The sequence below is a fragment of the Ictalurus punctatus genome, chromosome 14 (genome assembly GCF_001660625.3).
Source record: "Ictalurus punctatus breed USDA103 chromosome 14, Coco_2.0, whole genome shotgun sequence".
NCBI lineage: Eukaryota > Metazoa > Chordata > Actinopteri > Siluriformes > Ictaluridae > Ictalurus > Ictalurus punctatus.
Window position 1 is genome coordinate 15,496,171 of NC_030429.2, and position 13,145 is coordinate 15,509,315.

Below are 13,145 nucleotides of genomic sequence, written 5' to 3' on the forward strand. Positions count from 1 at the left end.
ATACGGCGATCGGATAGCCGCTCTCTCATAGAGGCCATTCGTATCAGCCTCACTAATCTAATGAGGCTTAAATAAGTTTGCCACTGGGAGCAAACACAGAGCCGCCGAGTTGACAGTCCGTGCGGCTGTTGCTGGAGTGAAACCGATCCGCGTGTCCACGTGCTTTCTGCATTTCCATCTAATTTGCATATGCAAGCTCGGCTCGCCTATCGCCCACGGTCGCCTCTATACACGACTCTCATTGGTCAGCCCTGGATGCGGAGACGCGAATGGGAGAGCCCGGTGTGTTTGTGCCCGCCCACGCAGACACGTTGCCTGGTGAGCAGTTACACGGGCCGCACAGTTGCAGCTCCGCATCACGGAAAAGCACGAAGCTCGGCGACGCGCTGCCCATCGTGTCCTGGACTTACCTCTGAAACAAAGGAAAGCGCACCATTCCCTTATATCCTGAAAAAGGTACGAGCGCCTTCATAGTAATTAACCGAGTCTGCCTTGACATTTTTATCATCCCATTGGTTTTACCGCATGAATTTACACAATGCTTTATGTAAAGAGATGTAAAGAGAGTTTAGAGGAGTTGCCTCCAGATATGCAGTGAAACTGATTGTTGTTCAGATATGAAGTGTGTTAGTAGCTTAAACACAACCCATTCTGATTACTATATAGACCAAAACATGGCGCCTTTCTTTCTCTTTTTCTTTCCGAAACATCGATTATGAGCGCATATTTATTTATTTATTCTGGGGTTATAAGAAAGGCGGAACTATAGATACGTGAACGTTTATTCTGAACATCTTTTCTGTATAACCTGTGATTGACTCTCAGCCTATAATAACATGCTGTCTGGGCAGTTATATGAGTTCAGGCTGCGTTAAGGTGTTGTCTCCAGTGCCCCACCCTCTTTAATCCTACAGGTAATGAGCCATTGATGATGGATACATTTTGCGATTTTGTTTTATTTAAACACTTTAAAAAAAAAAAAAAACACTTTAGACGAGCTTCGACTGCTATGGCCACGTCCTACATCGCATTGTATAGGCTACTAAATAGTCTATGAAACTACTGGAGTATTATTCTGACCCAGGCTACTATTTAATACCATAGCATGCGGTTCTGGATGTAGATCTGAATGTTTATAATCTGAACTTTTCAAGTGTTTTTTTTTTTAGACTGTGTAGAAATGTTGATGTTAGAAGGGATTCATTTGTTCTGTTCAAGGCTAGTCTTTGTATCACTTCTGGGCTGTTCTCAGCATGATGGCGCCACTTTCCTGCTTTAAAAACGTTTGAAAGCTTAACAAAATTCACAAGATGGAAATGGTGCCATTAGTAATTCATCACCTTTCAGAGGCGCGTTTTTACCGTCGTGTCTCTGGCTCTCGGTTACATAACGTGCACTTTATTATTATTGGAGAGCACGTGTTCACAGAAAGAAAAAGAAAAAGTAGGCTAAACATATCCAGGTGTTAAGATACAAGTTGCACACGACCCAATTGTAATACTATAGATAAAGAGTGTTGTGCATGTTTTCTAGGTTATGTTTCCAGTTAAAATAAAATGGTTTTAGTTATAATTAGTTTTAGTGTATAAATAAACTAAAGCATGTTCTCTCTCTATTTTATTCAGGGATTTTGAAGTGAAATCCTTGTGTGAATTACTATGAAAAAGCTTTTCCCTGCTGACTTTATGCTTACTCTTTGTCCTCTGCTGTATAACCAGAAATAGTAACATTTTCAAATTCCAAATCAATCCCCCAATTAATTATTATGACTTCTGTAACATTCTCGTGAGTGAAAAGCTTGTTACGAATGCTGAAAGGCCTCAAGCTGGAAAAAAAGTGTCTTTTTCTGTCCTGGTACAACACCAGCGTTTGTGCTCATCAGCTCCAAATGCTTTTAAAATTCTGTTCCTAATTGGGACTCTCCTACTCATATTTTATGTTGTAAATGTCAGCGGTGCAGCTCCATTAAAATGGCTGTCGTCGAGGGACTATTGTTTCCATCTCATGGTGGCTGTCATGGCTGCTGTGATCCAGTCTTACTGAATGATCAGTTGAGGCTGTTCGTGTATGTTTTCAGCCACCTGGTTAGTCAAGGGGTCTTCATCCATGAAGGTTTCATAATGAGGAGAAAATACTTGCCAGTTATTTTTTCCTGCATAAATGCAGAAATCATCTATCCATAAGAAATTATTAATACACCCAAAATTGGTTGTACATATTCCTGCATGTAGATTGAAGATAGTTCTTGTTAGATTAGTACACCGCCTTAAGTACACAATGTATAGTCAGACTTCCAGGGAAGAATCAGTCACAGACAGCATGTTTAATTATTTAAAAGAATGGACTACATGGTGGATATTTCTGTGGTTGGGAAGTAGCTGTCAGTCTTCTATATGGACACTATTTATCCGCAGTGTGGAGACTCAGGTGTTGGGACTGGATGACTAATTGGTCTGTGCCTTACAGTGTTGGCACCTTACGCACATGCTTTGTCTGGCATCTTTCACTGTAAAGGCTTGCTTGGCTATTAATCTCTCTCTGATTGTGTCTGATAATTGACTGTGTTTAAAAGAATAAAAAGAAGGGAAAAAAATATATATCATATAAAATATTTTATTTATATATGGGAAGGAGAATGGTAAAGACTGTAATAAATAATGTTTTGTTCTCAATGTTCTGCCTGTACATGCCAAAATAAAGGGTTTTTCATTGTATTTATGTTGGACTTACAGTAACTCTCTTCCCTTCGCCACAGGCAAGTAATGAAGCGGCCGAGGATGTCGGCATCAGATTCGGACTGTTCCATCGACTGGCTGGCCAGTGATGATGATGAGGACAATGACAGTGAGCTGGAGACTGAATGTGATCGAGAGCAGGACACATTGCCCAATACGCCTGCAGCTCAGAACAGCTGTGGCCCTCAAACCTGCAGGAAAAGCAGTGACACCTCAGTGAAGGATAGGGAGGACAGGAGCTGCAGGAGCAGTCCCCCCTCCAGCCCAACCAGCTCTTTCAGCCCTGGAGACAGGGAGCCTTCACCATCGGGACAGGAAGACATGTCTGGCCACAGCTGCATCTCGGGAAGCCCTAAAGGCAAAAGCAGACAGGCGCAAAAGAGAGCACGGTGCCTGCCAGTGTCGGAGCAAAAAGAAAAGCAGCTCACAGCCAGCCCAACCGAGAAGGACAAGCTGTTTGCGTGCAAGGTAAGGCATGTTGTCTTTCAGGCACGTTCAGTGTAAGTGAAGTGGCAGTTTTACAGAGAAGGGCCTGTATCACCCACATGATCTAGATTCATACACAAGCAGTACAAATGTTAGAAATAAGCATAGTGGAACTATTTCTAAGAAAACTTTCTTCCTTCTATCTAGTTTTGTGACTCAACAGGTCTTCTTTCATTTGTAGGGCTACCATAAAACACCAGTACGGGTGTACAGTGGTCTATGAGGAAATATGAGGTCTATGAACACTATATGAATTTAATATATATATATATATATATATATATATATATATATATATGTATATATGTGTATGTTTAATAGAATTTTGAAAAAAAAATTAGATACAAGTTGCACACTGAAAATACATTCTTTTCAGAAACAAATCTATTTTGAAAACATCCTCAGAACACTTTCAACTGTACAGTTATTCTCTCAGATAATGACTAGAGTTAGAAAAGAGATGTTGAATGATGGTTTTTGTTCCACAGTGTGTGGAGTTGCAGTGCTATATTCACCCACTCTCCTCGATCCTGAATGGCCTCCGTTCTGGAAGATACAGAGAACGTGAGTAGCAGTTTCTCTAAAAAATTCTTCTTACATTGTTTACATTGTTCTCTAGCAAGGGTTTTCAGCTGCAGTCCTGGGCTTGCACAACCCTACACAGGGCTTTCCCTACTTCTCCTTACTACAGTCTCACCCGACTCCATGCCACCTTATTAGAGGTCTCCATCACCAAATTACTAACTCACCTCTGGTTCATTTAATTTCTCACCTGTAGCCCCTACTTCCATATTTACCTATAGCCTTTACACCCTGGTTTCCTTTAGCTGATTGTGAAGTCTTTCGTTCCCTTGGATAGCATTACTGAGTCTTATTTTTCTGGATGTGCGTGGTTTGTGCCTTGGATTGTTTTCTTGTCTTTGCCTTTTTGCCTAGCCTGTTGTATTTTTCTGACCTTTTCAATACAAGATATAGTCAATGAATTGGGAAAAATGTTTGTGAGCTTCTTAGGATCTCATTTATATAAATTATTCAGTTGTTTTTTATGATTGTCATTCGAGGGCCTCTCTTTGTGAAATCAGTCTGAAAGTGCACACTCACTCACTTATTCATTAAATACTATATAGACTGTTCTGTACAGAGCTCTGTATACAGTAGGGCAGCTGGAAGGGAGACAGTGGGCTGAATTAAAAGACTTACAAATTCACGAACACATCAAATATGTGTTACATAAATGTATAAAGAAGTGGACTGTCAACAAAAATCTTATGTTGACACAAGATGTCATAAAACAGTTTTACAAAGGTTTCTAACTGAAACCATGAAAATACCGGTAAATGTGTTTTTATGTAATAAATGTGCATATTAATTATATTATCCAGCTAACATTTTTAGGTTAGCAGAAAGTTTTCTGACTGACAATTCTAGGAGCCTTTTGGTTCTAAGAACATTCAATTTGTCATGTTTTCCGGGTGTCCTGAAAATATTTTACATAGTTTATAAATGCTCCTACAATTGATGACAACAATTTTAGTTGTCAAAACATTAGCAGTAATCTTTCCATAACTTCCCAATAAACCTTTCTGTTAAATGGGTAGCAACTGTCTGTCAGGGTTTAGTGGTTGTTAAATACTGTTATTGCTTGCATTTATATGCAAGGTTAGTCCACTGTTTCATGTAAAGTGATTTTTATGGATTGTGGTTTTTGTAAACAGTCCAGAATGACACTTGGAATAGTGCAGTATATGGTGAGTAGGGGATAAATTCATACACAGCTCCTTACTGCCCAGTCATATCTAGAAGACTGGCGTTTGAGACCGTTCCACTCATAAATAATTATTTATTATTATTTTGTGTGTTGGTAGTAAGGAAGATGCCAGATTCTTCAGAGAAATTCTGTTCTTTAGGAACCTCTTTTAAGCTAATTTGTGGATTTTATTGAAAGTATGACCATTTGATTGATAAGTGAATTTATTTCTTCAGTACAACAGACTAGGGCACATTTCCTAGGCATGACCTTTATTACCGAGGTCACTTCGATTGCTGCGATTACTGTTCTCAAAACTCTTTATTTTTATGGCTTGTCTTAATGTAATTGGCCAATTTTATGTAATAAAACATAGCGATCTGGAAATTCCTAAATAAATTCACATGTTAAAGGTGCATTTGAAGATTTCAGACGTACAGACGAGTGACAAGTTAAAGGAAAAACCAACAAAAGTGTTTTAGTAAGGTGTGTAGCCTTACTAAGCTGCAATTCTCATTGGCATATATTCTGTAAGTTTCTAGAACTATACTGGAGTGATGGACACTGTTCTGTCAAAGATATTGATTAGTATTTTGATTGTGGCGATGAAGAACTGTGTATCATTCAGTGAGCCCTCGTGCAATTGAATTGATGAAATTGTAATTGCACAAAATTGTTTTGCATGGTTTTTCACAGTGATTTGTTACAGTTTGTTGGTAAATGAGACCTTTTAGCTGTACATGTGTACAAAGCTGTATTTTGGCTGAATGTGCATTGTGATGTCACATGACACGTTCTGGCCCAAATCTGTAGTAATTTTGAAAAAATTGCAAGCTCCTCCAAATATTGCTTGATTTTTGTGTTAATTTGTGATCTGCAAACTGCAAAATCCTTTGTTTACTCCCATGAACATAAAAGGGCCACCGTTCTTTCTTTTAATTCGTCACATGTCTGTATGTAATGGTCTTTCTAAGGCTCACTAGGTGGAACAAAACACTTACTTGCAGTGTGTGTCTTTGCATATTAGCTGTGAAATTACATTGGACTGGATTAGGGTTAGGAGTGGTGAAACATAAACGAGTCAGACACACACACCACCACATGGGATTAAGCCCAATAGATGCTGAATGTTACATTTTGTTGGCTAGCTTTTAGCTCAGCATGGTTTGGTGGGCATGTAGGCAGGCTATGAGCCAGACGAGCATTCACGAGCAGTCGTACTGGGATCTCCGTCAAAGCCAGAGCTCCGCGTGACCCCAGACTTCCTGGCCACAGAGACAGAGAGTCTGCCCTCCCACTCACTTCACAATAACCCATCTGCTGTACAGGCACAGCCCAGCCTGTCAGAGACAAGGCTCTAAAACTGAGTGTTAAAAACAAAATAGTGGTTTCCTTTCACAGGGCTCAGCACTTTCCAGGAGAGTGTAGCCATGGATCGGATCCAGAGAATAATGGGGGTCCTTCAGAATCCTTGTATGGGGTAAGAGCTTTCCTCCTTGTCTTACATCCATCCATATATTCATTGATGGGTTTTCACCTATCTGTGTCAAAAGTGTCTATATATTTAGGGATATAACAAAATATGAATATATTATTTGGATTGAACAGATAATGTGTGTTAAACAAACACGCATACGAATAGCAAGTTCTCTGTTTTATTATTATTTTTAAACGTTTACCAGAATGCTTGAGACTAGATACCATGGGAATCTAGTAACAAAAATGTGATGTAGCTGAGAAACTGTCCAAGTTTAGGAGTTGAATAAAGTTATGTTCTGCAAATTATTATTTGTCAATATATTTTGTGAATGACTTCATTTTACATCATTAGAAAAAAAAAAAGTATAGACCATGCCCACTTCAATTTTAAAGTTTGTTTGTTTGTTTATCTATTTGTTTGTTTGCTTGCCCTGCACTTCCATTCTTGTGGATTCCCACAAACAACTGTTTATCAACATGTCTGAATGCTGTGAAGAGTAAGTCACATGATTTTTAGTTATTGCTCTGGAACTAGGGGGTTCCTGTTGGTGTTGTCGGTGTGTCCCAGCAGGCTTTGTTGTGTGCTGGAATCTAAAAGTGATACTGAATCAGGGAGAGCTGTGACACAGGCTATATGGCCACAACAGGAGAACCATTCAGCCCTGTTATGCCGGTCACTACGAGGTCCGTTCTGGAAATACCCTTACATCCAATCGATTAGCTGTCTTGTGGCGAGACCATGTAATGTTCTACAATGTAGCTGTCGGGAGGTGGAAAGTCTTTTGTTGCTTTATATGACATCCCAGTGTGAGTCAGAGCAGGCAATGGACACATCATTCTCAATTCTGAGAACAGTATTTGGCATAAAGCCTCTCTCTTTTCTTTGCTGCATTGTGCTGAACTGTAAAAAGACTATTCTTTTTGAATTGCATTTTAGTTCTTGGAATATCTTGAATGACAATGTAGTGTGGGTTAAGTCCAGTTATATTGCAGTGATCCAAATCACATGAAAAATTCTGATGAATTCGAATAAGAGAGGGGGATGTGGTTGGATTTAATAGATTTTTACACAAAGAAAGTGCAAAGATGAGGTAAGGTAATGTATAAGTGTAAACCCACCCTGACCCTAACATTGACCTTTTGTAACTTTTTTCCCCTTACTAATACAGATTTCACTTGAACTGATAAGAATTTGCAAGCTCCAGACCACGTTGCATGCAACCAACCCAATACATTGTTGGGACACTGCTGTCACTTGAAATGAATAGCCGGTGACTTTAAAGCACAGAACCCCCTGTTCTGTAGATCAGGGCATTGAGCCAACATGGCCCCAGCTGACCCAGCAGCTGCTAGAGAGAGAGACTAAACGGAAGAGAGGCCACCTCCCTGTGGGCACACGCAGAATGGGGTGGCAAAGAGAAGCCGTTGTTAACCCCTCCCTTGGGTTGAACAATTCTGCCAGCTGGCACGCACTCAGAGCAAGGCCTCGATGCTGGCAAGACGATCAAATTAACTTTCCTGGCAAGGGTCGTATTGGATAATGCATCATGTAAATTTAATAGGGCTAGGACCGGTAGAATCCGGTCCTATGATATACATTAATCTACCTTAAACATCTGCTGAATCCTGTTAGAAGTCAATGAACAGCAGCTTGTGTGTGGGTGGATATTGAAGTCTGTGTCACTTTTCCTCAGGGCAACTGTTCATCTTTGTATGCAGCGTGACTGCCAGTGTGTTGCTGTAGGCTTACACGCCTATTTTTAGAGGCGAGAGAAACGTTGTGCTCCGTGCCATGTGTAAGCATAAACATGTGCGAGCTGTATTTGCGGCAAGACATGTTTTTTCATCCAGTGCTACCAGTTAAGTTCAGCAAGAGAAACCAGAGTTTCACACTCACTCAGATCAGATAGTGTGTCTGTGTTGAATCAGATCATGCCTGTGGTCAGAACCCATGCCACATTCTTAATTCCAGTTATATGTGGGTCATCGTTGCTAAATTGAATTCATCCTGTGTCATGCAGTGAACGGTATATTGACATCATCCTGAAAATGGAGGAAATGTTGAAGACCTGGTTCCCTAACATAAAACCTAGCCACCAAACCACCACTGTGGAGCTGACACAAGAGACCACCCTGTTGAAAAAACCCAAGGTAATGTGTTTTGCTATTGCTGTTCTTGCGTGTACTGCATGTTTTGATACTGAACTCTTGGCAGAACATGCATATGTGGATTAATGTGTTAGATTAGGAGGGTGCCATGTGTAAAATGTGTGCATTTAGTGATTTAAGAGAGTGGGTGATGCACCAATGCCCAATTGAAACCAAAGGTAATTTCATTACAACATTCTTTACCAAAACAGGCTTGTAATGAACATGGCTAAGATAGACCAAGCACAGCCAGAAAAACACATTATTCTTTAATCATTGTCCTAGAGAAGAACAGGTCAGGCAGCTCGGGATTAAAACTTGTTTCTACAATTGTAAGGTACTATATGTATTTCTCATGTTGCCTAAGAAGAACAGCTGCACTCTACCCATAGACCTTACTTTTAAAAGGTGTAAAATATACACCTTTTTAAATGTAAGGTTTTTGTGTATTGGACCCGTTTTAATGTTTTTTGTTTGTTTGTTTGTTTGTTTTTTATTGTGTATTGGACCCGTTTTAAAATTTAAGTAATAATTTGAGCAGCTCTTTTAAATTAATCCCAGCTAAACTGTGCTATTGTCGACTAACACTACTAGATTATGTAACAATGTTGTGCTTCAGCCTTCCAAAGGTAAATTCAGTTGAACTAGTTTAATGTTCAAGGCTAATGGAATACAAAGGCACTGTGTCATGGTCCAAACCCTGGTCTCCTGATCGCAAGGAAATCACTTTACTACAACACTACTCAAGAACTAATACTTTTCATTTTCCATCAAAAATGAAAAAGGGAATTGTTGGCTTAGGTATACGTATTGTCCACTCTCTTTCTTTTTTTTTTTTTTTTTTTTTTTTTTTTTTTTTTTTTAAGTGAGTATTTTTTTGTTTTGTAGGCTCAAAGTTGTGTGTATTGGTTTGCTAGCTGCTTTCTAAAAAGATAATTGCTGAATTTTCAGTATAAATCAGTTGGTACGTTTGTGTCAGCAGGTATGATGGGGAATAAAATACTATTACTAATACTAATCGCAGGGTTGGCGGTTCGATTCCCGAAGTGTCCTTGGGCAAGACACTGAACCCAATGGCAGGCTAGTGCCTTACATGGCAACTCTGCTGTCATTGGTGTGTGAGTCTGTGTGTCAATGGATGAATGAGACACAGTATAAAGCCGCTAAGGTTAAAAGGTGCTATATAAGTGCAGACCATTTACCATAGGAGAGGTGTTATTTATTTTATTATTATTTTTGTTTGTTTGTTTTGGTCTTTTGCCACTAAATATTTTGGTTGACTTGACTCTGAGTGGATGCTACATTGTGCATTCAAATAGGATTTAAAAATGCATTTAGATAAATCCAGATTTTATTTTCATGAAAAAAATAAAAACTTTAACTTTGTTAAACTGTCTAATTTAAATAAATGTAACAAACCATAATTTTTATGAAGAATTTATGGTTTGTTTACCAATCATCCGTATCTATTATAAACATTTTCTAGAGCGTATACACACTTCTAATTCTCACTATTAGATTCTCAACCTTATAAAAGGTTGAGTATCAAATTTATCTCTTGAAGCTATGTCTAACTTCATTTATAATACAGCTTGGTTTTACCAAGAACATCCTTCATTTACTTTCTAATATTAAATACATTGATTTAAATGTTGGGGCAATGAGTTTTAAATTAGCACAGCTTTTGTAATATTCCAGGGCCTGACTGGGCACAGAGTTTATGAAATACTATCTGTAGAAGAGACTCCAGTCTCCTGTAATTCTTCAGAAAGAAATACAAGGTGGGGACCATAAACATACAATAGTGTGCCTCTAATGCAGGTGTATGCTCATACATCCTCATCTATTGTATATCCTTATGTCTTCTTTGTCCCTGGGGAGTAAATATGAGGTTGCATGCATATAAAATGCCTTTGTAATGTACAGAGTGTCCCAAAGGTCTCCATGCAGAGAGGAAATTAACACTTTCTAGCAAAAACTAACTTTATTTACAAAACATATTCTACATGATCACAAGTTCTTTGTAAACACACACAGTCATCTGTCCTGCTCATGATGAATTTGCGTGAACACATCTGGTGTTTTGCATGTAATTGCATGTCCTTCCCGATCCAGCCATGAGAATGATTTCAATACATTCTTTTGTCAAAGTCTTTCTTAAATGGAAATATATAGATATGATATAAAAGTATGAAAATTTTGGAAGACATTTTGCTAAAAAAAATTTTAGTTTCCCCTATGTATGGAGACTTTTGGGACACCCTGTATTGCTATTGGAAAAATCAAAGAACGTGCTACAAAAAGAGGCAGGTGGTTCTTGACCTGTACAAATCAAATAATGGATATTAAAATACATAAGAAGATATAATCGCAGTTTTATTAATAAGCGTGAACCATAACAAAGTTTCTGAAACAGCTGGATATTTGCCAGGAATTCTCTCCTGGCATCATTATTAATTATTATGGTGCAGATAATTTTGAAACAATGTTAGAAAAATGACACTGCTTGCAAATTATATATATATATATATATATATATATATATATATATATATATATATATATATATATATATATATATATATATATATATATATATATATATATAAAATGAAATTTTTACTCATATTCATTAAGGGTGGCAATAATTCCAGAGCACAGTGTATATATTTGAAATAGAGAAGTAAAATCCCCCTTTGTCGCCCCCTTCTTTCTTTGTATCTCTGTTACAGTTGTCCTCGGCTCCAGTCCCCAGTTCTGCCGGTCTCTTCAACTCTGGGACTGCTGGAGCTTCTCCTGTGGCTGCTAAGGCCATGCGGGTCAGTGACCTCATCCTTTCAGCACCTTACTCTGCCACCAATCTGAAATGGCTCCACACATCTCCTATCTGCTCGCCCACTGCTGAGCAGGGCCAGCGCACAGTCCGGAACTTGCTAACAGCACACAGGGACGAGGATGTGACACAGGACAACTCTGTTTCCTCCACTATCGACACCCCTGAACTGAACATGGACTATGTGCCTAGTCAGCCACCTCCAGGAAAGATCAGTGCCCCATGCCTGGAGAGACTACTGAAATCCACAGAGAGCATCATCAACCACAAAGCCTCCAGGGGGACGAGCAGTATGGGCACTGGCACCTTGTCCTAGTCCACAGAGACTGTGCTTTGGGTAATCAGAGCCTAAACAGCAGGCACTCCTATTATCTCATGCCAGTGCACTCAAGCGCACCCCAGCGCAAACCCCCTGCTCCATTTCAGCCTTCCGGGGGGACACAGAGCATAGCTATGGCCAAACCTAGCACCTAGATGGACAGATACACATGCATCAGCGTGTCACTGGTCTGGCAGTGCGTCCTCATCTAACTTGGGTTTGTTAGCTTTGAATCCTCTCGGGTGTATTACAGTTTGTCTCCCAGATATGCCTGGTGAGACAGAGGACTGGTGGCTTGATGTGTAGAGGCAGCATATTGGTATCTGTGAATAAAGGAAACCATTACTTCAGAAAGGGATGGGAAAAGCAGGAGTAATGCATTTCTAGGGAACACTTCAGATATTCCAATGTGTTGGTGATCTCCATTGTAGTTGTAGATAAAACATGTTGGATGAATGTGAATTTTGCTTCTTTTTTTTTTCTTTTCATCCGCTCCACTGGAGTCGGTTAATGTGACTGTTACTTCATAGGTATAAACCTTAAGCTTAGATTTTGGTACAACGGTTCTACCTCAATCTGACACCATGTCAATGGTTGTGTATGGAACGAATAAGAACTAACGTTCACTGATGTAGAATCAGAAAGAGGGAGCCTGTTAAGATCAAGGTGAGCCAGATTTGCCTGTAGCACCGGGGTCTTGGGAATGAGCTTTTTTTCTCTGCAAGGAGAAGCTCCACAGGCCTGACTGGTGCCAATGTATAGAATGTGAACTGCAAATTTCTTTTTTTGTGTGTGTGCTTGTGTTCTTTCTTTCAATGAGGGTCTCCAAGTTTGAGGGCATACAGTGCCTGTTTAATTTGATGTCAAGCTGTGCCTGTACACTGGTTTTGAAGTGAATGAGAACCACCTGGATACCTGCAGCCTCTGAAGGATGGACTAGAATGAATCAGACAGGAACCTTCATAACTCCTGGCATCAGATACTTAGCTTAAAAGTTTGCATACTCTGTGGCCAAGTGGGATGATCACGTTTCTGTTTGCTGCAGAGTAGATAATAGACTGAGAGATAGGTATTCAAAGTTTGTGTAAAAATTTGAAGCTGTTAATCTACCCTTGCAAAGTGGCCTTTATAGTGTGATTATTTTATACTTTAAAAATAAATGTGGTTATATTTGTTTGGCGTATTCCTGCTGCCTGTGTTCCATTTTTATTTCACGGCACTTATTTCTTGATCAAAATTTACTGCTATCCTAAGAGTGCACCTTTTCAAACTGAAGCATTGAAGTGGATCAATTATCACTTAGTCCTTGCATTTTACAATTAACCAAACTATCAAAGAAGTTTTGGTTAATTGTAAAATGCAAGTACTTATGACATCTGAATACAGCAATCACATCCA

At 39.3% G+C, this 13,145-nt stretch overlaps 1 protein-coding gene across 1 annotated transcript; it reads left to right on the forward strand.

Moving 5' to 3' along the window:
* The first annotated feature begins 297 nt into the window (after positions 1 to 297).
* On the forward strand, positions 298 to 12,930 carry LOC108275177 (circadian-associated transcriptional repressor). The gene is made up of 6 exons (XM_017485805.3): positions 298 to 456; positions 2,756 to 3,203; positions 3,710 to 3,785; positions 6,370 to 6,448; positions 8,469 to 8,598; positions 11,328 to 12,930. The coding sequence occupies exons 2-6, from the start codon at positions 2,763 to 2,765 to the stop codon at positions 11,742 to 11,744; spliced, it is 1,143 nt and encodes a 380-aa protein (XP_017341294.1). The 5' UTR covers positions 298 to 456; positions 2,756 to 2,762; the 3' UTR covers positions 11,745 to 12,930.
* The last annotated feature ends 215 nt before the right edge of the window (positions 12,931 to 13,145 follow it).